Here is a 26,026-nt window from a genome sequence, read left to right as displayed (position 1 = left end):
CGTGATCTCTGCTCACTGCAACCTCTGCCTCCTGAGTTCAAGTGATTCTCCTACTTAAGCCTCCCAAGTAGCTGGGATTACAGGCACTCACTACCATGCCTGGCTAATTTTTGTATTTTTGGTAGAGATGGGGTTTCACCATATTGGCCGGGCTGGTTTCGAACTCCTGACCTCAGGTGATCCACCCATCTCAGCCTCCCAAAGTGCTGGGATTACGGGCATGAGCCACCACACCCAGCCTCTTACTCCTAACTTTATTCTTATTTCTATCCTTTAGAATATATGCAGAAACTGGAATGGAATTTGTTATCCCTTCCCATTCTCCACAATAAAAACTTAAGAACAAAATCTCTTGAATAGCAAAGAAAATCTCTCCTTTTTGTTCATCTGCCAGGTAAGCAAACTGTAAGTGATCTATAATTTTTGATTAATCAGAAAGTATTGAGTACCTAGTATGTACCAACACTGCATGTAACATAAGAGCAGTAAAAACTCCATGAACTTGCTAAAAACTGTTTAATACAATTAAAGAGATGAGACTAACATAGAGTAACACAATATAATATCTATATCTATATCTATCTATATCTATCTATATATATATAAAATATCAAGTTCTAAACAATGAAGCATGAGCTATAGAAGCCCTGGTCGTGGTAGCAAAGAGGAACAATGAAGTCAATCTGAGAGATACTACTCCTTTGAATAAGCATTAAAAGTAAGAGAAGTGGCTGGGTATGCTGGCTCATGCCTGTAATCCCAGCACTTTGGGAGGCCGAGGCAGGAGGATCGCTTGAGCCCAGGAGTTTGAGACCAGCCTGGGCAACAGTGAGACCCTGTCTCTACCAAAAAAAAAAAAATGTTTTAATTAGCCAAGCGTGGTGGTATGCGCCTGCAGTCCTGGCTACTCAGAAGACTGAGGTGGGAGGATCCTTGAACCCAGGAGTTCAAGGCTGCAGTGAGCTATAATTGTAGTGTGCTCACCTTCTCACTCCAGCCTGAGTGACAAAGTGAGACCTTATCTCTACAGATCTCTGCAAGATAGAACTTATTAATAGAAATAACTTAAAGCGGAAAAGCCCTTTCCCCATAACCTACCCCCACACTCCTAGAAGGTACTGGTGGAAATATAATGAGTAAGATTTTACGTATAATGAGTTTAAAGATATAGTGGGGTGTAACTATTAGGGATTTAGAAAGAGATACTGGACAGTGATGCAGCTGAGACACTGAAAATAAAGCCATGAACCAAGGTAAAGTTGGAGACAGTATAAGGTCAAGAGATGAAAGACACAGAGAACAAACAACAAGAATAAAGATGTTTATGATCACAAGTCATGACTGAGAATTTGCTTAGCAAATGATACAGACAGCAGGAAAAGTCTAAGGAGAACCAAGGTGGTGCAATACCATCACAAAAGCTAAGAGTTTCAAGAGATAAATATGATGAATACCATCCAACACCACAAAAAAGTTACCTTCCAGGTGGCTTTTAGGACACCAATAAATTTCTTCATCTGAGCTAAATTAAATAGGTTTTTTTAAAAGATTCAAATATCACTTGTTATTAATTCTTAATAAAAACATAGTATGATTGATGAGAGATGAACTTCTGCCTTTTAACATTTGCTTTCGGTAAGAAAAGAATAAATGCTACCTTTTTAAAGTTAAATGTGTAATTCTGTCCATACTTCTAACAGTCTTCCACATTTTTAATAAGGCACTGGTGTTATATGTTATGTGCATTACTATGCATATAAATTAAATATTTCATTTTCAGTTAACAAGTTGAAATATAAAGTACTTGAAATTCTATTGCTAACTATTTCTAAAAGTTTGGTTTAAGAGGAAACAAAAAACATTACACAGAAGCAATTATTTAAGTATGGGCTTTGAAGTCAGATAAACATGGTTTGAGAATCCCTCACTCTGTCATTCACTAGACTTATCTTAAGGAAATTATTAATCCTCACAGAACTTTAGTTTTCTCATCTGTAAACAGAGAAAAGAATACACCTACTTCAAGAGCTGTTAGGATTAAATTAAATAATTCAAATAAAGAACATAATTATGGTAATTATAATAATCATAATTATAATAATAAATTAGCAAACATTTATTAAGCACCTATAAGCCAGGTACTTTTTGAAGCACTTTACGATGCATTACCACATACAACCCTCACAACACTATGAGAAAAAGGGACTTTTGTCCCCATTTTACCAAAGATAAAAATAGACTAAAAGCATTTATACTAATGCTCTAATACTCAATACCTGGAATGCTCAATAAATAGATATTGTTCTTATTGTCATTCACAGCAATGTTAAAATTATGGTCAATAACTATTTAAAAGAAAACTTACTGCCCACTATAAGATATTAAACTATATCCTTTATCTATGAAATGTGAACCGAGAAATAAAAACAAATGGACCCTTTTCAAGTAATTCAAGTGTAACATTAAAAGGTACAAACTGCTACCTTCAAAAACTAACACAACATTTATAAGGTCAAAACACACACACATATACAAACACCTACACAGCCAAAAGGCACATTTTTGTATGTAAACTTTCTAGAATACCTGCATTTCCATAAATAATTCATAAAACAGGACTGATTATAGAGGCTCCTCTTAATAGCATTTGTACAGCAAGACAAAATGTTTCTCCCTTTAAGTACTGACCACCTGAAAACCACTAACAGAAAAAGAAGTCTATCCCTTAGCAGAGGTAGTTGCTCTTTTTAACTTTCTAGAGGAGGACAATCTCCAAGTTACAGAAAACTTCTAAGTACAGTAGAGTACAAAGTACTTTTTTTTCCTCTGGTGTGAGAGAAAGTTGCCAATATAATGTCCGGTCCCCTATAAACACTTAGGTGTTTATTTCCTATAAACAAGGAAAGTTTCCTCTATAACTAGATAACAACCATCAAAATCAGAAATTAACTCTGATAACATTACTACGATCAGACCCCATTTCAAGTCTTGCCAATTCTCCAATAACGTCCTTTTATTGCAACATGATTCATGAACTGCCTTTAATTGTCCTGTCCTGTCTCCTTCACTCTGGTACATTTCTTCAATGTTTTCTTAATTTTCATAACCTTGATAGTTTTAAAGACTGCAGGCCAGTTAATTCTGTAGAACGTCCCTCAACTGTATTTAGTCTGATGATTTCTCATGATTAGATTTAAGGTGTGTATCCTTGGCAGGAATATCACAGAAGTGATGCCATGTTGTCCTCAGAGCATCCTATCAGCTGCCACACTGCTATGTCTGCTTTGATCACTGTCAAGCTTCTCTACTATAAGGCACCCTTTTTCTCTTTGTAATTATTCTGTCAGGAGATAATTTGAGACTGTGTAATCATCCTACCCTTCATCAAACTTTCCATTTATTCATTAATTTTTTCAGTACAGACTCATAGGTTCCTATTTATGTTGCCATCATTCTTTATTTTGATGTTCAAATTCTTCCAAATTTGGTAGTGCGAGTCCATTCAAACTGTCTTCTGAGTCATGTTAACATAACCCCATCAGTCTTTGAACACTTCCTTATTTTCTTACATAATAAGATGTTGCAGGCTTATTTTATACTTTCCCTGATCTAGCCCTGGAATTAGCCATTTCTCCAAGGAGCCCTGGTTCATTGAGAATGGCACTGAGAGACCAAGAGCTAGGTACCAGGTTTGCTACATGTATCTATGTAGATTTAAAACTAAATTCAAACTGGTAACTCCAATTCAGCACAAGGTTCCTTCTAGTTTCCTCCATTTTGTAACTCCTTTCTCCAACAATAAGAAGTTAGACTCTCATACTTGCTTATTTGATCAACCTGCAACCCCATTCCCTTGGTATGTTACCAATCTCCAATCGCTGGCATGGCCCCTTCACTGCATAGATGCCCTCCACCCCACTGGGGCTTCATCAGACAGCACTGATCAGCTGCAACCATCCCCACATGGAAATCCTCCTTATGCCACTCTAACCCATATCACTCACACTGGGACCCTCTTCTACACGGACACCTTCTTAATCACATCCAAACTCCAACACCCCACACTAGGCCACCACTACACATGTAGACACCCTCCTCACCCTGGTCAGGCAACAAACACCCCCCTCTCTGGGTCAACAGAGTGGATACCTAATACACATGCTTTTTGACTAAACTGTCCAGGAAGGGAAGAAGGAATAGAAAGTAAAAAGCAGAGACAGTATTAAGTTGGTGCAAAAGTAATTGTGGTTTTTGCCATTTTAATTAATTTGACAATTTTAATTTGGCAATTAAAAGTAATTGCCAAAAACCGCAATTACTTTTGCACCAATCTGTATTGAAAACAGAAGACTATCTCTCAAAAATAGTGAGATTTTACCTGTTATCTCACTTTCTTTCACCTGTTACCTCATTTGCCCCAGAACAGTATCATATAGTGTAGGTCAAGAAACAACTTGGCCAGGGGTGGTGGCTCATGCCCATAATCCCAACACTTTGGGAGGCTAAGGCAGGTGGATCACTTGAGCTCAGGATTCAAAGCCAGCCTGGGCAGCATGGCAAAATCCTGTCTCTAGAAAAAAATACAAAAATTAGCCAAGTGTGTTGGTTTGCACCTGTAGTCCCAGCTACCTGAAAGATTGAGCTGGGAGGATCACTTCAGCCCGGCAGGCAGAGGTTGCAGTGAGCTGAGATCAACTACACTCCAGCCTGAGTGACAGGTGAAACCCTGTTGTCCAAAAAAAAAAAAAAAGAAAAGAAAGAAATTGAACTTGAGAACCAGACAGACTTTTGAATTGTGGTTCTCCCATTTAGTAGCAGAATGACTTAAACAAGTTACTTAACCACTTCAGCTTAGAAAAAAAGAGCAGCCGTCTTACACAATGGTTAAGAAAACAAAATAATTCATGGAAGCAAATACACAGCACCTGACCTAAAATTTGCATTCAGTAAATGTAAGTTATTATTACTGCCTTCTCTTTCACATTATCATTATTAAACAGATGTCAAAAGATCCCTCTATACACTTGTGCATAATGGTATAAAAATTAGTTCATAGGTTAACTTCTGAAAGGACAAGTGTCCCTAAAGACATTAAAAACCACTTATCGTATTTATTATCTTACGACTACTAACCAAACCATTGTCTACAGTCTGTCCTACATATCTGGCAAATTATTTTCTAAAACTTTGCCAGAATTATGCCATTCTCCTAAAGCAAGGGTATCGGTGGCTCCTAACAGCCTAGCAAACCAAGAAAATTCTTTGATCTGGAAATCAAGGCTCATCATTGGATGACCCCAATCTACCTTTCCAGAACTCTATCTTGCTCCTATCTACACAAAATTTCTGCTGCAATACTGTAGTTTTATACACTTTTCTGTCTACATGCTCCAGCCCACATGCTGGCTAGAAAGTTCTCCCTCCTTGTTTACTCCCATCAAAATGTTGCATATTTTTTCAAGCTTTCTCAACGTAACTTAAAATCTGCCTCCTCTGAAATTTCCCTTGACTACAGATGCCAGAGCCAGCTCTTCCTCCCTTAAACTCCTAAAGATCCAGGTAATGTAGTCACTGTTTTATACGTATGTTTATTATCTCCCCAGCCAGACTGAATTAGAATCCTCTTAGAGAAAGGAAGTAAGTATTCTATCTCCAAAACAACTACCATTTATTGAGCATATATCACAGTCATTCCTGACAATTTATTCTTGGCAATAGTTTTATGAGGTTGCTGTCATTATCTCTGTTTTGTAGATGAAGAAACCAAGGGCTCAAGGATGTTAGGAAATGTGCCCAAAGTTCACATAGCTGGTAAGGAGCAAAACAAGTTTTCCTCCAGCTAGCTTCACGTAACATGAGATATATGGAATGAACAGATACACATCTGGTAGGGGAAAGGTGGTCAGCTCAAATAAGTTTGGAGGATTAACAAAGCTAAATCACTATTTTTACTAAAGGGCTTCTCAAAGCCTTTTAACATGCTGCCAATGTGATTTATAAATTTCCAAAGGGCATATGTTATGTAATTTCCCAAGTGTATTTGGGGCTAAAATCCTTTTCAAAAGGACAATCAGCCTCATAGGACTAAAGAGTTTCATCAAGCTCCTTTCAGGAAATGTGGCAATGTGTTCTGCTGTTTTTGTACAGACCTCTGCAAATAATAGGCACTCTATACATATTTCTTGAAGAAAACTTACTTCTCATATTAAAGTAACATGCAATCATTCCTCTTACAACAGAATGTCTGAAGTGTAATAATTATTCCACTAAACAATATTAGAATTTTAGAAATTAATTTCATTAGAATAAAAAGATGAAGAAAAATTTCTACCTGTGCTTTTATGATATGCATGAATCTTGACATCAACTCAGGACATTCAAGGAGAAAGTGAAAGTGGTCAAATATAATTTTGGGATTTCTAAAAAAAAAATATTTTGTTTAAATGGACAGGAAGAATGAGTAGAATTAAGTGAAATGCAAATTCAGATACACTGATACTGAAACAGAAGAAAAATATAATAATCCACATCTATTAAACTTTCATTTGTTATTGAGCATATTTTGAATGGTAAGAGGAATAGTATTTTTTCTGTTTAGATGAAACTGTAAGTAAAGAGAGGAAAGGCTCCAGGGTAGTCCAGAAACCCCAGAAAGCTTACCTATTAACAAAGCATTTTAAAACTTCATCATGTTTGCAGACAAATTCAATGAAACGAGGTGAAGTCATTCTGTGGGGGGTAAATATCGATCAGAATACATAGGCAAAAGTTTGTGATAAAATATAGCACTCTTGATAAATATATATTGAACTGGACTGGCTTCTAAACCAAAAAAAAAAAAAAAAAAATTTGGTGTTGGATCTTCTTTGTAAGTTTAGGAAATTGAAGTATGCCTAGCCAATTTGTAAAATGATTCTAACTTCTCATCAGCAGACAATATCAACAAGTGACTTTTTAAAAATCTTGAAATTTGGTGCATTTCTGCTCTATACATTTCAAATACATAATTAAGAGATCCTATACAAGGTGACATTCACCATTCTACAAAGTAATAATATATATTGGTTGTTTAAAATTTAAATATTCCCTACTAGATCTAGATTAGTATGAGTATCTTAAAACAAAAAGAAAACTTTAAATCAACAAATTATTATTTGTTGTTTTTGAAATTACAAAAATATCACTGCTTTTCATCACCTATCAGAGAAAAAAAAATAATAAGCCAAAACTTTCTTACCCTGGAGGCATCTGACAAGAACAGCACATGTAAAAAGCTTGAATGACAGCACTTAGCCGGTTGGCTGTCATAGAAATAACATCCTGACAATCTGCACTGGCTTCCTGTCTCCCTGCAAGAGCATCTGGTTTAGATTCCCTTGTGCCACTGGACAGATTTTCATAGCTCCCAGGTCCTGGAGGTTCAAATGGAGGAATGGAAGCAGCATCTTGATCCTGGCCTTTTTGTTTCAGTAAAATAGAAGTGATCTCTGTTGAGTCTCTTTTGTTTTTCATCAATTCTGTGGCTATTAAAACTAGCCATTCATCTAATGAGTGCCAAAGCAATTCCAGAGGCTGAGAGAAAAACAAAAGTGTTTTTTAAACATCATTCTTAATTATAGGATCAAAAAAAAAAAAAAAAAAACCCCACATACCTAGACAAGTATTATAAAAGAGAAAATTTACTCTAGATATTTCTATCTTCCCAAGTTAATGTGATGGTAATGCCTAAAGGTAAGTAACAAAATTATACAAATGCTATATAAATGACAATTTCTTCATTTATGGTAATAATTTAATTTGTATGTATGCATTCCTTGGAATAAAAAGGAAAAACTAACAAAAAATTCACAAGCAATCTTTCTTCTTTTAATTTTCAAATGTTTAGTTTTAAAAGCACACATTATTATTTATAATCAGTCTTAAGATTTTCTGTATTAATATGATCCATGTCAACAACTTTCAATTAAACAAATGTCTTTTTTCAATTAAAAAATGAGAATCCCTAAAGAACCTAATGAACAGCTTTTTTACTGTGCTCCTTTCGTTACATATAATTCCTGGAATTTTGATAATTATTGACAAGAAATTATAAAATGTGACACATTTATGTATATATGTATATTTACAGACACAATCCATTTCTAATAATTAGTGTTTTTTAAAACAAGAAATACAATTACCAAACTTTTATTAAAATATTGACTAGCAGACCGGGGATGATGGCTCACACCTGTAATCCCAGCACTTTGGGAGGCTGAGGTGGGCAGATCACTTGAGGTCAGGAGTTTGAGACCAGCCTGGCCAACATAGTGAAATCCCATCTCTACTAAAAATACAAAAAATTAGCCAGGCATGGTGGCACACACCTATAATTTCAGCTACCCGTGAGGCTGAGGCAGGAGGATCACTTGAAAAGGAGGAGGCAGAGGATGCAGTGAGCTGAGATCACACCACTGCACTCCAGTCTGGGTGACAGGGTGAGACCCCCATTTCAAAAAAAAAAAAAAAAACACTGAGTAGCAAATTATTAATTCCAAGTAAAGATTAACAGCTTTCTATTAAAGAAAAAAAAAGATAAGGAGAGAATAAACCATTTCCTATTATTATTCTAGCTGGGTACAAGGGCACAAACTGGTAGTCACAGTTACTCGGGAGGTTGAAATGGGAGGATTGCTTGAGTCTCGGAAGTCAAGGCTACAGTGAGCTGTGATCGTGTCACTGTACTCCAGCCTGGGTGAAAGAGTGAGATACTGTCTCCAAAAAAAAAAAAAAAAAAAAAAAAAAAAACCTGCTAGGATATTTTTAATCCCAAATAAAGATTAATAGTTTACAAGTGGTACAGTGGTTAAACAATCCCTTCATCCTACACTATTTTAAATATTCTTATTGAGAATGACGAGCTATCTTTCTGCAAATAAATATACAAGTTAATCTCACTTTTGAATCTGACATGATTACAGAATGCTACAAACTAGACCATGTGCTACAGGAAGACTCACCTTTAAAATATTTCAAGGAAAGAAATAATCTTTCTTTTAAAGATTGCTATGAAAGGAGATTATACAAACATATTTGGAACCTTAGAAAATGTTTGAATAATCTATTCTGCCAGGAAATTCTTCCCAATTATTATCTAACAAATACCTTCACTGCCATTTTCAGCCTTTCTTCAGATTTCTGTAACATCCTCTTTTTGAAAATATTTTACTTACTGAATTTGAAAATAATTCAATCACCTTAGGCCTTCATTTACACGTTCAACCAAAAAGCAGAAAAACACAACAAAACAAACAAAACCACCACTACTACAATCAACAAAAACCTAGTTCACTCACTCAACCTGTACTATGCACTAGGTAGGCGGGTAAGTACAATGTTTCCTTTTTTAAGAGAAATTATACCCTCCTTTGAAGTTAAAGTAAGCACCCCTCTCACCCATAATGAGGGCTCTTCCATACTCACAACTGTTGACAGATTTGGGGTCCCTGAACTGCTTAAAGAAGGGCAAGAAGCACCCAGCTGCCATAAATACTGACAGATACCTTCACTGAAAATTCTAATCATGACCCAAGTTGAAACTATAGTTTCTCTTTATGAGCAAAACATTGAACCTGCTGTAGAAGATAAAAAGAACTTATGTCAGCACAGCTATTTAGCTTTATATCAGAAAATGAACTTCTGAAATGGAAAGAACAGGTGGTGATATAAAACTGCTAGAAACAGAAAGAAAAAAGAATAATTGGCCTCTAAATGAGAAAAGATAAAACCTAGAAAGTCAACACACTGAAAGGAGGTAAGGCCTAAGGCAAGAAATGACACAGGCTGATCACGCAGATAAGCACTGAGTCTAAACCAACAGCAACCCTATTTTCAAATACTGACAATGTGTAAAAAATGAAAGGCAAATTTTCAGTGGTGCAGAAATAACACCAAAGAAAAAAATGGATATGTGTAAAAATGACAATAAAGATACTGAAAAGCCAGAGTTTTAAATAAAGGAACACAGCAAATAATTAGAAGAATGAGAAAAAAAAATAAGTAGTAAGCCACACTGGACCTTTCTTTACTTTTCTCTCTTTTCTTACCTATTATTTCTTCAATCATACATATACTAAAACTAAATCCCAACCTTGAGGTGAGTTTACCTAGGAAGTTTCTCTTTGAAGATTTATTCAGAAAATTCATTCTTCAATCACAAAAAGAATACTATGAAAATAACTTTAATTTCTAACTATGGTAGCAGCCACCAATAAAAAGGATTCAAATAAATTTTAAAATTAAAAATAAACCACTGCATACTGTATCTATGATGCTTTCTATATTCATAAATAATAAAATACATTAAATAAGATACACCATACATACCAATTGTTACTGAACAATGAGTCAATTACTACTGAAAATATTAGCAGGTTTCTTGGTATTGTGAAAATACTGCTTCATTCATTATTATTGAGTGATCCTTACCAAAGAATTATATTCTACATATAGTAACAATGATATGACAATCATACATGATTTATAAGCATGTTAAGTCATATTTCAAAATATACAATCTCGAGCTTACTGAACGATTTTTTAAAATTTCAAGAAGTGCTGAAATGAGGAATAAATTTGGCAGAAAAGTATTATTAATTTAATGTTCATTCATAGTACCTTGATATCCTGTTAGTCTGACTATTCTTAACCTGATAATGTCAAATGGCACAACCCACAAGATAAGATCTTAAAGTTAAAAGTTTCACCATCTTTCTCGGTTACCAAATTTTCCAAATTGCAAGTCTATGAAACCATTAATAGTCACAGCTTACTATTCATAAAAAAAAGAACACAGCAAGACTCAGGAAGCCTAAATTGTCTTCCCCATGTTCACTGTGCTTCAAAAATAAAAATGACCTTATCCTTCAAATGCTCCAAAGTTCCCAAGGCACTAGGTAAACATCTCTTAATGCTGAAAGAATGCCTATGTGTTAAGACTAACTTAAAGAACTTCTAAAATAAATCAGAAAACTAATAACAGGATGTTAAACAATTTCACCGACTAAAAACACATGGCCTATAAACCCACTCATTCTTAATGGAAAACCCATTAGTTAATTTGAACAATAAAGTAGCATTAGAGTACCTTGTTAATAAAATGGAAATTAGGGATCAATTGCTACCTCAGACAAAATGTGGTAAGAATTAAAATGGTATTTCCAGTCTAACATCACAGCAACTCAGTAACTAGCAAAGATTTTTACAATTTGAAATCACCCCACAATGAACAGGAGACCTGATTCACATGGATGACAATGTACAGTTTCTATTTTTATCCTTGTAAATGGAAGGCAGATCATTTTGTCAATCCCCAAAGATTCCATGTTTCATTCATAAAACTGGATGAAAAGAGACTAATAAATTATTTAACAGTTAGTACTTATTAATGTGTTTAAAAACTAGCTGAGTTTTGCAATTGTTTTACCAAAACGAAAGATGAAAATTTAAGAGAAAATAAGTGATGAGAAGAAACAGTAGTTGTCAATGCTGTAGAAAGTATACCTTAAAAAAAGAAACAAAGATACTAACAAAATTCTTGAAATAAGAAAGTATTTATATATTATATACAGCACAGATATATGACAAAACATAAAGTCTGGGTTCTATTTTTTAAACATAAGCTGAAAAGGAAAAACAGATATCCTTTGCTACTCTACTATGTCTGTATTGACTGATTAGGTAGAAAACTAACATTTAAATCAATATTTAAATCTTTTAAATCACCTATAGAGAGGCTACTTAACACATATTTTCTGATACTAGCTAATAGGTAGCAGATTGAAACTTTAACCAAAGAAATCAGACAAAATTAAATAAATCTAACTCAATTTGAATAATACTGACCACAGCCATACCTGATTTGATTTTATATTCATCATTACAGGTGAGTAGAAAGTATGAGTCAAAGTCAAATCAAGGGTAGATTCCGTCACTAACAAAGTGAGCCAAGTCAGAACACATTAAAAACAACTTTGTGTGATATGAATGTTTGAAGCAGTAAAGCTTGCTCAAAACAGCCCTGACAAAAAGAGTAGGTCAATAATGTAAATCAAAATTTTACAAAGACAGTAAGTCGTCACTCCTAACTAGAGTTCAAGGAAGTGGTACATGAAAAGCCACATGAATTACAAGAATGCATAACTTCATTCTTCCAGGAGGTGGCACAATAAGGAAAAAAAAAAAGAAAACAAAAATACACACTCAACGTACATACATACATACATAGCTGAAAACTTTCCTTCCTAGACTGACTTTTTTTAAAGAGAGTAAAACAGATGGACATTTACACATAACCTTTCTAAAAGACTACCATATCTATTCTAAGTATTAATCTACTAGTGTCAAAGTTCTTGCAAACTTTATTTTTACCTTTCTGCTAAAATTTTCCATGTAAGAAAAGAATCATTTAGTATAGCACACTAATTTAGATTTGAATTTTACAAAGAGCAAAGCTGTCAATCCTAACTAGTTTTCAAGGAAGTGGCACATAAAAACATTTATATCACTATTTTGATAAATAACCTATATTTTATACTCAAATGATTGTTTAAAGAAACATAAGTTGGCTGGGTGCAGTGGCCCATGCCTGTAATCCCAACACTTTGGGAGGCAGAGGCAGACAGAAAGCTTGAGCCCAGGAGTTCGACACCAGCCTGGGCAACATGGCAAAACCCCATCTCTACTAAAAAATACAAAAATTAGCCAGGTATGGTGGCATGCACCTCTAGTCCCAGTTACTGGGCAGGTTGAGGTGGGAGCATCACCTGAGCCCAGGGAGGTCGAGGCTGCAGTCAACCATGATTGTGCCACTGCACTCCAGCCTAGGCAACAGAGTGAGGCTCCATTTCAAAAAATAAATACATGAATAAATAAAAAACACGAAGTTATTAAATTACACATTTTTCTAAAATCTGTTATTTTAAAATGTCACCCAAAAACAATTAACAAGAGCAATTATAGTCATATTTATTTTGTTTACTTCATAAAATTATAATTTAACATGAGTAGCAACACTCCCTTGGGTTTTACACGAATCTTCCAAGGACTTCACCCATATGTGCTTAGAAAGGCAGCTGAAGCAATACAAAATATTTTAAGAAAATTATCTCAACAACTCTTCCTTGCAGTTATCTCAGGAATTAACTGTTAGCAAATCCAGTAAATGAAAGAACCTTACTATAAAAACATATACAGATACACCTAACACACATATCATATTAAAATCTAAATAAAAACTGTGCATTTTATTTCCTTACTAATAAGAAATAAATTTCTTTCAAAAGCATGCTGGCTGCATATTACATTAAAAACCTATAATTTAATAAAATTAATTTTAAACACTATTTCTACCCTTAGAATAAAACATCAATGGAATAAAACATTGTATTTGTAAGAAAAATACAGAAAGCTCACCAACTTGCTGTTGATTAGACTAAGCTGAGAGGAGAAAGGTGTGCCTAATTTTAGAAGTGATATGGGTATAAACCAAACTTACAACCTGTTCGTGAGGTTTCTGATTAACGAATGCATGCTTTGTCAAATTCATCTCTTCTACGTCTATCTTCCTAACAATGCCATATACTTTTCTGACCTTGAACACCTGGCTTCTTGGAGTTTTATTCCCATTGTAGCCCATATCAATTCCATTACTGGGGGAGGATGGACCAATTCGAAAGACGTGACAAAACATTCTCACAATCCTTAAAAGGCTCTTCATTTGAGCATCATAATTGCTAGATAGGCTGAAAATAAAAATTAAAATATGAGATTAGATGGAGTAAGACAAATTACATCTTAAAATACTTATTTTAAAACACTTTCATCCCACTGACCATCTGTTTCATATTATAATAACTGGAATAAAATTCCTTTCCTATCATGATAGGAGGCAGAATGATTTAACAGGAAGTTACATTATTTAAATTGCATATAAATAAATTACTATTTCTTAAGCACCCAGAATATAAGCAACGATCAAAGCATAAAATATGAAGAAAATCACTCCTTTACAATAGTTGGTTTCTTGTGGCAACAACGTCAAGGCAACCCCTAAACTTTTTACTTTCAAAAGTATATTTGTAAATTAAATTTATACTTTAGAAGTCTGACTGTATTTTCACAGAGAAGCAAAGGTATAAATCATCATATTCTTAGGCCAACCCACAACTGTTTTAATGAAGAAGCTAAACTGAACTCTCTGCCACTATATCCGTAATCCCATATCCCCTTCCCACCCCAGAATAGTAACCAATTATTCACATATAGAACATTCATAAATTGAATAATTTTAAAGTTGCTATTTGCATTAGGTTTGTTCTCTATATAATAGGCTGCCTTATGACCCTACATAAATATAGGAAATATTCGCCTACCATGAAAAATGACTAAAATTCAGTTAACACTAAATCATATTAAATTAACATAAACTCACTTCTACTAACCAGAAAGCCCTTCAGAATCCCACAGTATTGTGATTGCTCAACATTATGAATACCAATCATTACCTTTCCACAGAAAAACTGTAGGAGGTAGGCTAAATTGGTACTGAATCTAATAATATATCTTTAAACAAAATATTTTTGTTGGTTGATGGTGGTTTTATTTTGAAATCTCTAACATCAGTTATTTTGTATCACAAATGTTGGAGCAAAGTAAAGAGTTGCATGAACTTCTGGGCAGAACGGCAGGATTTATCTTTGTATGTTGGAGGCCGAAAGAGTGAGGGTTGTGATCAACTCAGTATACCACTGGAGGCTATATGAGTAAACAGCAAACTCTTCTCATAAATGCAGGATGTTGGCAAACAGACAAACTGCGTCTGCCACCCAGAAGGAATGCTGAGGGCAGTCACGACCTTCTTGTGATTAGGTACATCTGAAGCCTGTTAAGCAATAATATGAACCTGTGAATCAAGCAGCTGACAATTATTAGCTCCTCCTCCCTGCTCTTTCTACCCAGTAAATACCAAGGGCTGTAGAAGCTCAAGGTTGTTGCTGCCTTTGCTCACTAGAAGCAGGGAGCTCTCTTCTTCTTTCCCTGGCCCCTTCCTTTAAAATAGTTTCTTTTGGCTGGGCGCGGTGGCTCACGCCTGTAATCCCAGCACTTTGGGAGACCAAGGCGGGCGGATCATGAGGCCAGGAGATTGAGACCATCCTGGCTAGCATGGTGAAACCCCATCTCTACTAAAAATACAAAAAATTAGCTGGGCTTGGTGGTGGGTGCCTGTAGCCCCAGCTACTCGGGAGGCTGAGGCAGGAGAATAGCGAGAACCCAGGAGGCGGAGCTTGCAGTGAGCCAAGATCGCACTACTACACTCCAGCCTGGGCAACAGAGTGAGACCCCTCTCAAAAAATAAAAAAATTAAAAAATATATATTATATATATATATATTATATATATAATATATAATATATATATATATTATATTATATATATATTATATATATATTATATATATACAGTTTCTTTTGTCTTAAGTTTTGATTTCTGTGTTCATCCTACTTTGTTCAGTCTCATAATGACGGTCTCAAGTAGTAACAGTAGTAACTGTCATAGTGATGGTCTCAAGTAGTAACCATGGCAGTAAGCCACATTTGTATAATTATCAAAAACTTACTCTGTCTTCCCATATATATATTTTACCCAGTTCATTGAAATCTTCGTTTATGATATCTGTAGGTATTCTTCAATATTTTTTTTTAAATAGTATTAGTAAGATGGTAATGACAAATGTCTACTTTCAAGTATTTGTTTGATAAGTACCAAATTAGAGGGCATTTTCAACCATGGTTACATGAACCAAAATTTCTTGACATTTTCACTTCATTAGTCATGTTTTTTTCTCATTGTAAGACTCATTAAATTGTTTTAAAAGTCAATAAAAATTAACTTTCAGTTACCAGTGTTCATAAAACATCAATAGCTATTGCACAGTACATTAGCACAGCCTTTTTTGCTTCAATAATTTTGAATCAAATGTGTATAGAGTGATTAATTTAGCTTGCACTGATTTTTACATATTTGTCTTTATGAAATAGTGATTCTAACTGTATATCATAAGACTGTTAACACTAACAAAATAGAAATGTAGTTTGGTTGTAACCATCTTCTTTTACTGTGTTCCAGCTCTAAGAAAAGTTAACTACAATGACTCTCAAATTCTGTAAGAGAGGTGTGAATTCGATTTTCTTTTTTTTTTTTTTTTTTTTTTTTTTGAGACGGAGTCTCACTCTGCCACCCAGGCTGGAGTGCAGTGGCTCAATCTTGGCTCACTGCAAGCTCCGCCTCCTGGGTTCACACCATTCTCCTGCCTCAGCCTCCCGAGTAGCTGGCACTACAGGCGCCCACCACCACGCCCGGCTAATTTTTTGTATTTTTAGTAGAGACGGGGTTTCACCGTGTTACCCAGGATGGTCTCGAGCTCCTAACCTCGTGATCCACCCGCCTCAGCCTCCCGAAGAGCTAGGATTACAGGTGTGAGCCACCGCACCCAGCCAAATTTAATTTTCTTCTGCAAAAGTACCACATACACAAATACTTGTTTTAAATATCTTAGGGAATACATCATGAGTTATCTTACTTTAAGGTAAAATATATTTTCTTAAACCATGGAATCTGGTTATTATTAATTCTAAATACAGTCTAACAATTTTGTATTACTTTACTCAATTGAAACTTCTTCTAAGATGAATCACTGGTACAAAAAATATCATTTTCTTACTTTCCCACCAGTGAAGTATCCCTAAACTTCATATACCCTTCTCCAGTTGATCATAAAATGGTCATTTGTTTCAAAGCTGCCATGCCTCAATTTTAAAGTTTAAAAATTAATTTCTGGCCAGAGGCGGTGGCTCATCCCTATAATCCCAGCACTTTGGGAGGCCACGGCAGACGGATCACAAGATCATGAGATAGAGACCATCCTGGCTAACACGGTGAAACTCCGTCTCTAATAAAAACACAAAAAATTAGCCAGGCGTGGTGGCAGGCGCATGTAGTCCCAGCTACTTGGGAGGCTGAGGCAGGAGGATGACATGAAACCGGGAGGCGGGGCTCGCAGTGAGCCAGGATCACGTCACTGCACTCCAGCCTGGACAACACAGCGAGACTTCATCTCAAAAAAAAAAAAAAAAAAAAAAGAAGAAATTAATTTCCTAATTCAAACCCCTATCATTGTAAAATTCTTGCCTTTGGTTTATATGGGTATATTCTTATTCAGTGTCTTACTTAGCATATAGTTGTGATTTCTCTGTTCATTTCCACATCGTTAACTACCTTTACTTTCAATCATAAATATACAGAAAAATAAAATTTCATTTCAATATAAACATAATATTATGTGCAAACGCCTCAGTAAATGTTTATTATCTGTAGCAAATATTCCTGAAATCAGTTAGATAACAGGCTACCAATTTTTCCAAAAGTGCGCTGGATAACACCTGAGTTGTCAATAATTAACATATATTTGAATCAGTTATTTTCTTAAAGAAAATTTCTATTAAAACAAGGGTCAACATTACTTCACATAATGGGTTACGAAACATAAAATGATTCACAAATAAATGAACACAAATGAGATACTCTACAAAAATACCATTAAACATAAATCAGCAGGGGAAGCAATTTGTATTTGAAATCATCTTAAGAATTACCTTTTAACAGTACAATAAATTCTAACTAATAACCAATACTCACTACGAATCCCAACAATGAGATATTTACAGGCCAAAAATGGCCATAAAAATAAGATTCTATAAAGCATTTGGAAGGTAGCACTGTAAGTGGTGAGACAGCACAGTGTAGCAGAGCAATTTTTTAAAAACTATTGTTTTGGCTATGGATTCCTTTTTCCTACCCTGTTTCTCCTGTCCCACTAACCACCCCTGTCATTTTTAGAAGCTAGATTAGAACCTAGAATCTGCTACTTATTACTGAGGATATATATCCAGGTTTATTTATTAGCTTGGCAAATCATTTAACTTCAATTTTTTTACATGTAAAGTGGAGATAACATCTAAATTACAAAGTTACTGTAAAGTTTAAGTGAAATAATATATTTGAATGTTCCTTAGCTTAGTACCTGCTTAATAAGTGATGAAGGTAAACTTAAAAACATAGACACATAAAAACATAAATGCTTACTAATTACTGTGGAAGTATATACAATATGACAAATATTTAAGTAGAAAAAACAAGTTTTCTAAGGTAGGAAAACAGGTCGAATGGTATTATAGGGGTACTTAAAATAATAACTATCATCACCTCTACTATATACAGGACCCCCTGCTTTGCATTTTACAGAATTATCTTATTTCACTCTCACAACTCATTAAGATATTTATTACCAGTTTCCAACAAAATGGAATAAAATCCAATAAAATCCTGACTAGACTGTAATTTCAACATAGAGATCTTGTCTGTTTTATTCATGATCACCTCACAGATGGCCTAATGGATGGTAGGCTCTCAAAAATACGTATTTGCCTGGGCACATTGGCTCACGCCAGTAATCCCAGCACTTTGGGAGGCTGAGGCGAGCAGATTGCCTGAGCTCAGGAGTTCAAGACCAGCCTGGGCAACATGGTGAAACCCCATCTCTATTAAAAATACAAAAAATTAGCCGGGCGTGGTGGTGCGTGCCTGTAATCCCAGCTACTTGGGAGGCTGGGGCAGGAGAATTGCTTGAATCTGGGAGGTGGAGGTTGCAGTGAGCCAAGATTGTGCCACTGTGCTTCAGCCTGGGCAACAGAGTGAGACTCTGTATAAAAAAATAATAATTATATATGTATGTGTATGTGTGTATATATACATATATACACACATATATGTATGTATATATATATTCGATGGATGGGTGGATGTTGAAGGGAAAAGTTAGTTGCTAAGGTAACATAGTAAATGATGATGTCTGGATGTAAGTCTGAGTCTGGCTAACTCCAAGCCCATGCTTTTAGTTAGTATATCTGAATCTTACAAGGGTTCCATGAAATACATGGATTACTGGGAATAACTAAGTAAGAGCATTACGGAAAGCTAGAATTCAATGACTGTTATAGACACAGTCTCTAAGCAGTATCAATGGTAGAAATAGAATAATTTTTAAAACGAACAAATGGTATATTGAGTAGAATTGCTGAAAAAAGACTAAATGGTTAAAAGAACATAAGAAGGTGATCTTGGAATCACGAAGTATAAGGAACCTAGCAAAGGGTCTTTTAAGTAAACAGTACAGAACGTGATTCTGATCTGAAATACATGAAAAGTCCCAAAGAAGACTGAAACAAATGGCTAGAATAATAAATTTAATAATACAGCTGATTTAAAGAAGTAGCATGGTGTTGGGTGGAAAAAATTTCAGTTACAACTACAGAGATGGGAGAAGATCATGATCTGTCAATCTACTAAGAGTGGAAGTAATTAGTAAAATGAATAATATGAAGGGGAAAGCATCCAAATTAGAAAGGGGTCAAATCTGCAGGCTAAGAAATAATAAGAGAATAATCATTTCTCAGTGGCTGCTTATTCCTAATTGGGGTAGCCAGCCACATAGAAAGAAGTGTAGCTACAGAAAAACACTTCCTATATAAATTTAAGTAATATAAGGCATTAACTCCATGAACTTAGTGATGAGCCATTAAAACCACAGGATCTTTTAGAAATAATAAAGAACTTAACTGAGGGGGACAGTTCAGAGAAAAAAGCTTTATGAGGGGGTCATGAGAGTACACTGAAAGGTTAAACAGTAGCTTGTACCTACTTTTATTTTATTAATTAGTGGTCAAGATTCCTGAACTTTCTCGATTCTTCTTCATGTACATTTACTTACATGTCTAGGTAGTAACCATTTCACAAAATTCTAGACACATATGCCCAAATTCACTGAAGTATGCTCTATTTTTAGTCTCTTCAGAGAGACTAAAATCTCTTTAGCAATAGTTGATTACCCTGGTCCTTTCAAACAAAACAAACCAGAAGTCAGCAAATTTTTATAACATCGTTATCACTGACAAAAGGCGTCCCACAGAATAAACTACTTAGGAGGTGAAGCCAACAGACACTGCTACCTATTGATTTCCTCTTATTGTGAAACACTTACCTAAGCAGTTTATGACCATTTGTTGTAGCAACTTCAGCAAGGCTTGTTAGAATCTTTAGGTACTGACTTTCACTTTGCTGAGACAAATGCTCCAGAACTTGCCGTAACTAAATTTTTTTATGAATAAAAACAATGTGATTACATGGTAATCCATTAAATCTTATTAAACAATTAAGTACTTATTAATTATCTTAAAGCCAATTAGTCTAAATCAAGTCCTTTAGTTATTCTGCCTTGCCTAAGTTTAAAAGCTAATATAGAGATAGGATGATACACAATAAAATATTTGTTGAAAATCACCCAGTTACAAAACAATAGTAAATATAGATAGAATTTTAAAAACACCAAGTATAGTTTCGGAAATTTAATTCTAAACCTCTAAAATAAAAGAGAAATTTAGAGCAATTTTTCTAAGACTTAAACTATCACAAACACATAGCTGAGTAAACTAGTGGTTACCAATCATAATGATATTCCTCCACAGAGTCTTTTCCTCTTGCCATGGGAACATTTTTTTTTTTTTTTTTTTTAAAGACAGAGCATCACTGTATCGCCCAGGCTAGAGTGTAGTGGGCAGAGACACGATCTCGGCTCACTGCAGGCTCAACCTCCTGGGCTTAATCCCTCCTCCCAGCTCAGCCTCCCAAGCAGCTCGGACTACAGACGCATGCCACTACATTTAGCTAATTTTTGTAATTTTTTTTTTAAGAGACTGTGTCTTTGTTGCACAAGCTAGTCTCAAACTCCTGGGCTCAAGCAATCCACCCACCTCAGCCTCCCAAAATGCTGGAATTACAGGCGTGATACCACACCCAGCCTATTCTAGTTATCTTAAGGAGAGACCAAAGACCCATAGGGCAGAAGATTTATATGGCCAAATATTAGCAAAAACTATATTAATTATTATCTAACTCATACTTATCCTATAATGCAGATAAGCTAATTATTAAGATATTTGTGACAATAAGCAAAATTACTAAGCTAAGCACATTTGTAAAAATGTCATATATGCTAAGCAGAAATAAAGTGTCTTCATTTACAAGCTACTAGCACAAATACATTACCATGTTTTCTCGGAGGTCTTCATTCTGTGTCATTTGAATAATAGTCTGAAAAAGCCTTGGGTGATATTGAATTAATACTTCACAAGTCTCTCCATATCCACCCTAAAAACAAGACTTAAAATTATTCAGGTTTAAAAACAGTCCCTTTTAAAGTTCATATTCTTCACACAATAAAAATCTTTGCACCTACCCTTTCATTGAAAAAAATAATAATTTTTACCACTCCAGTTTCTCTTATAAAGATAAGGGGCTGAGAATATAAATTAAAAACATACCTGTACACATAAATCCAGAGGAGTTACTCCATTTTTATCTGGCAGATATTTGGCTCCTCGTAGTAGTAGAATCTGTGCTGTATCTCTCTGACCATGACTGTGTAGAAACAGAAACAAGTTAAAAATACATCTTTTTAAAAGTCTTTCTCTATGAATTATGGATAGTTAATAGGAGTCAATGAAGACTAACAATTTTAAAAATTAAGACAAGAGGATGTGAAACACATGCTCACAATCAGAAAAACTTCTCTCAAAGTTAAGCCATGCTTTCACTATGTAGACCAGAAAGTGACCTATTAAATTTTAGAATTGAATTTGTGTCACATTTCCTAAAATAGGCATAATATTTTGGGGATAAGTAACTACTACTCAGCCTTCTGCTTAATTTTTTTCTTACATTCACTTCCTAATCCCTCTCTCCACCTTAACTTGACCATTTGCAACTTTAGCCTCACCTTCTTCCTACCACACACATCCAAGTCTCTACGCTTCTTAATCCAAAAGAACCTCAAGAGTCAAAACAAGAGTACATTTTATGGCACACTTGTAATACGTTGAAAAAAAAAATTTAAAACAAAGGAAAGAGTAAAGTAAAACCAATGGAAGAGAATCTGGGGAAAAAGGGAACATGAAGTGGGGTTATTAGCCAAAAATACTATCTAGTTTTTGACCTTCATTTTACCAACCCACTCAGTTTGGCTTCTGCAGATAGGTATTCAATCTGTCCTCGAATGAACTCTTCTATCCACATGCCTCATTCCCTGATTGCTCTCTCTTGTAGAAATAGAACTGGTAACTATCACTCCAGGGAAATTAATGTTAACGGCTGATTCTTCAGAAATGCCCAGGGCCAGGCATGGTGACTCATGCCTGTAATCCCAGCACTTTGGGAGGCCAGGGTAGGTGGATCACCTGGGGTCAGGAGTTCCAGACCAGGCTGACCAACATGGTGAAACCCCGTCTCTATTAAAAATTCAAAATCAGCTGGGCGTGGTGGCAGGCGCCTGTAATCCCAGCTACTTGGGAGGCTAAGGCAGGAGAATCACTTGAACCCAGGAGGTGGAGGTTGCAGTGAGCCAAGAATGCCCAATTGTACTCCAGCCTGGGTAACAAGAGCGAAACCCTGTCAAAAAAAGAAAGAAAGAGAAAAGAAAGAAAAAAAAAGGGAGGGGAGGGGAGGGGAGGGGAGGGGAAGGGAGGGGAAGGGAAGGGAGGGGAAGGGAGGGGAAGGGAAGGGAAAAGGAAAAGGAAAAGAGAAAGAAAGAAAGGTCCAAATAAGTTGTACAGTTCGGAAGAGCATGAATCCAAAAAGTGCTCTGTATATGAGAAAAGCAAGTAATCAAAGCACAGGTGAAACTAGAACTCAGGCACCTGGGCTTCTAGACCAATACTCTTTCCACAATAACATTACCTAAAGAGGCATGTGATTTCACAAAGAAAAACACTACACAGATTTCTCAGAAACTTAAAATTCTCTTTCACAAAATGGCACTGTATGAAGAATAATCTACAGCCAAATGGAATTAGAGTGTTTTTTTAAAAAAAACTTAATAGTATCCTACTATGAATCTAGTGCCAGAAAACCCTGCAACAGTTATTATAGGTCTATCACTGTCTTGATACTTTGTTATTACACTGATTATCTTCCTTAATACCAATAAGCCAGAACTTAAGAATGATATCTAATTTATTCTAGAAAAATCAAAAAAGTAAATCAGCAATCCCTTTGAAAGGAACAATAATCAGCTTTACCAGCATCAAGCAAGAAGTCTTCATCAAGCATCACTTGTCATTCAGCTCAAAGTGTTGGTCAAGATGTTATAAACAATAGCTAATGGTGATTGTTTAATTTACACTGTTCCTTTCTTTCACATGCTTAAAAATAGAGGCCAAGTGAAAAGCAACTAACTTGAGCTTAATTTATTTAGGGATATAGTGATACTTTTGCTAGTAGCCAAGGTTCTGAGGAATCCATCTTATAAAACTGCTGAGTTCAATTTTAATGATATCTCTTTTACAGTTCTTTAACATCCATGTGTCCAATTTTTTCCAATTAAACTGTAAACTTTTTGACAGTAGACCTGTTCCATAGCACCAAGCATGGCAGTTGTCTTATAACATGTACTAAATACATTCAATGAATTGTACTATAGGCTTTAACTTCAGACACCGTTCATTTGACAAATAAGTATTAAAGACAACACCGCACTATAGAAAATAACAAGAGACCTGAAACACAATTTATTTAGGATACACTAGGTAACAAGCATTATGCTCAGTCCTCTGTCCAAAGTCTGACTTAGTGCTGACACTGTTATAAGCCTCATTAAATTAAGCAAACAGGAGGCCATTAGCCTGAGACTGTCACTATACTTCTGAGTTCCTCTGTAACAAACTTCAGCTTAACTTGGGAGTATTTTGCAACAAAGAGCGGTTTCAAGAAATCAGACAGCCAATTCTTCACATCATGACCAAATTAGGCAAATACATACATAAGGGTAGCCAGTCACGTGATTTCTCTACTTTGCTTCCATATTCAGCCTATAAAAGCTCATTACTTACAAACTGCTGGGAAGAGCTCTCTCACCTGCTTCTGATTCTGAGTGCTGCCTGATTCATGAATCGTTTTTCATTTAAATAAACTTAAAACTTATTTTTTCTAAGATTTTTATTTTAACAGTATTCACCCAATTTTTCAGATGAGAAAACCATGGCTCAAGAATATAATGGAGTTGCTCAAGATGAACAGTTACATGGCAGACCAGAATTTAAATCTGCATCAGTCTGACTCCAAAATCCTTCATCGATATCATGCTGCTCTAGCAAGACAAACAGAGATTGCCCTTTATGTTTTGTGACCTTTAAAAGTAAACAATTTAGTCTCAAGACTCCCATTCCAAGATGGCCGAATACGAACAGCTCCGGTCTACAGCTCCCAGAGTGATTGACGCAGAAGATAGGTGATTTCTGCATTTCCAAATGAGGTACCTGGTTGATCTCACTGGGACTGGTTGGACAGCAGGTGCAGCCCACAGAGGGTGAGCCAAAGCAGGACAGGGCGTCACCTCACCTGGGAAGCCCAAGGGGTTGGGGGATTTCCCTTTCCCTTTCCTAGGGAAATCGTGACAGACTACCTGGAAAAACGAGACACTCCTGCCAAAATATTGCACTTTTCCCAAGGTCTTAGCAAACAACACACCAGGGGATTCCGTCCTGTGCCTGGCTTGGCTGGTCCCATGCCCATGGAGCCTTGCTCACTGCTAACACAGCAGTCTGAGATCAACCTGCCAGGCTGCATGCGATTCCTCAAGGATCTAGAACTAGAAATACCATTTGACCCAGTGATCCCATTACTGGGTATATACCCAAAGGATTATAAATCATGCTACTATAAGGACACATGGACACTTATGTTTATTGCAGCACTATTCACAATAGCAATGACTTGCAACCAACCCAAATGTCCATCAATGACAGACTGGATTAAGAAAATGTGGCACATATACATCATAGAATACTAAGGAGCCATAAAAAAAGGAGGAGTTCATGTCCTTTGCAGAGACATGGATGAAGCTGGAAACCGTCATTCTCAGCAAACTATCACAAGGACAGAAAACCAAACACTGCATGTTTTCACTCATAGGTGGGAACTGAACAATGAGAACACTTGGACACAGGGCGGGGAACATCACACACTGGGGCCTGTCGGGAGGTCGGAGGGCTGGGGGAGGGATAGCATTAGGAGAAATACCTAATGTAAATGACGAGTTGATGGGTGCAACAAACCAACATGGCACACGTATACCTATGTAACAAACCTGCACGTTGCACACATGTACCCTGGAACTTAAAAGTATAATAATAATAAAATAAAATAAAACACAATTTAGTACTCAAAAAATTACAGTATCAGACACAGGAGGATATGTGCTATGAGAACAATGGAATGGGGATCAGACAGGATGAACAGACAAGATCACCATGTATAAGCAGGACAATGTTCAATACACAAGGTAAATAATAAAGCCTCAAAATAACTCTGTACCATATACAACAAAAAAGGATAATCAGCATAAAGAAAAGGAAATACTACTATAACATTTTTTAGACAGCTGGAGTAATTTCTGAAGCTACACAGAAATCTTATTTATGATCAGTTGGCATTTCATTTCAAAAACAGATTAAGGGCCAGGTGTTGTGGCTCACATCTGTAATCCCAGCGCTTTGGGAGGCTTAGAGGCGAGAATCACTTAAGGCCAGGAGTTCAAGACCCGCTTGGACAACATACCTTGACTTTATTAAAAATTAAAATTAAAAATTAGTTGGGTGTGGTGGTGCACATCTATAGTCCCAGCTACTTGGGAGGGTGAGATGAGAGAATTGCTTGACCCCAGGAATTGGAGGTTGCAGTGAGTTATGAACATGCCACTGTACTCCAGCCTGGGTGGCAGAACAAGACCCTGTCTCTAAAAAATAATACTTTAAAATAAGAATAAATTTTAAAATAGATTTAAAAACAACGAACAATAGCTAATAACATACAAAATCTGCAC

General features: G+C 35.7%; 1 protein-coding gene across 11 annotated transcripts in view; it reads right to left on the bottom strand.

Moving 5' to 3' along the window:
• HACE1 (HECT domain and ankyrin repeat containing E3 ubiquitin protein ligase 1) overlaps positions 1-26,026 on the bottom strand; it is a 126,228-nt gene that overhangs the window by 44,463 nt on the left and 55,739 nt on the right. For all 11 annotated transcript variants that reach the window (XM_030929126.1, XM_010352515.2, XM_030929133.1 and 8 more), the window contains 7 exons: positions 21,474-21,570; positions 21,199-21,300; positions 20,135-20,241; positions 13,631-13,781; positions 7,238-7,572; positions 6,661-6,729; positions 6,332-6,419 (listed from right to left, as the gene is read on the bottom strand). In XM_030929126.1, coding sequence (XP_030784986.1) covers positions 6,332-6,419; positions 6,661-6,729; positions 7,238-7,572; positions 13,631-13,781; positions 20,135-20,241; positions 21,199-21,300; positions 21,474-21,570 — 949 coding nt within the window. The remainder of the gene's footprint in view (positions 1-6,331; positions 6,420-6,660; positions 6,730-7,237; positions 7,573-13,630; positions 13,782-20,134; positions 20,242-21,198; positions 21,301-21,473; positions 21,571-26,026) is intronic.

The sequence above is a fragment of the Rhinopithecus roxellana genome, chromosome 4 (assembly GCF_007565055.1).
Source record: "Rhinopithecus roxellana isolate Shanxi Qingling chromosome 4, ASM756505v1, whole genome shotgun sequence".
NCBI classification, from domain to species: Eukaryota; Metazoa; Chordata; class Mammalia; order Primates; family Cercopithecidae; genus Rhinopithecus; species Rhinopithecus roxellana.
Note: the sequence above shows the minus strand (reverse complement) of the source record. Positions and strands in the feature narration are given on the sequence as shown.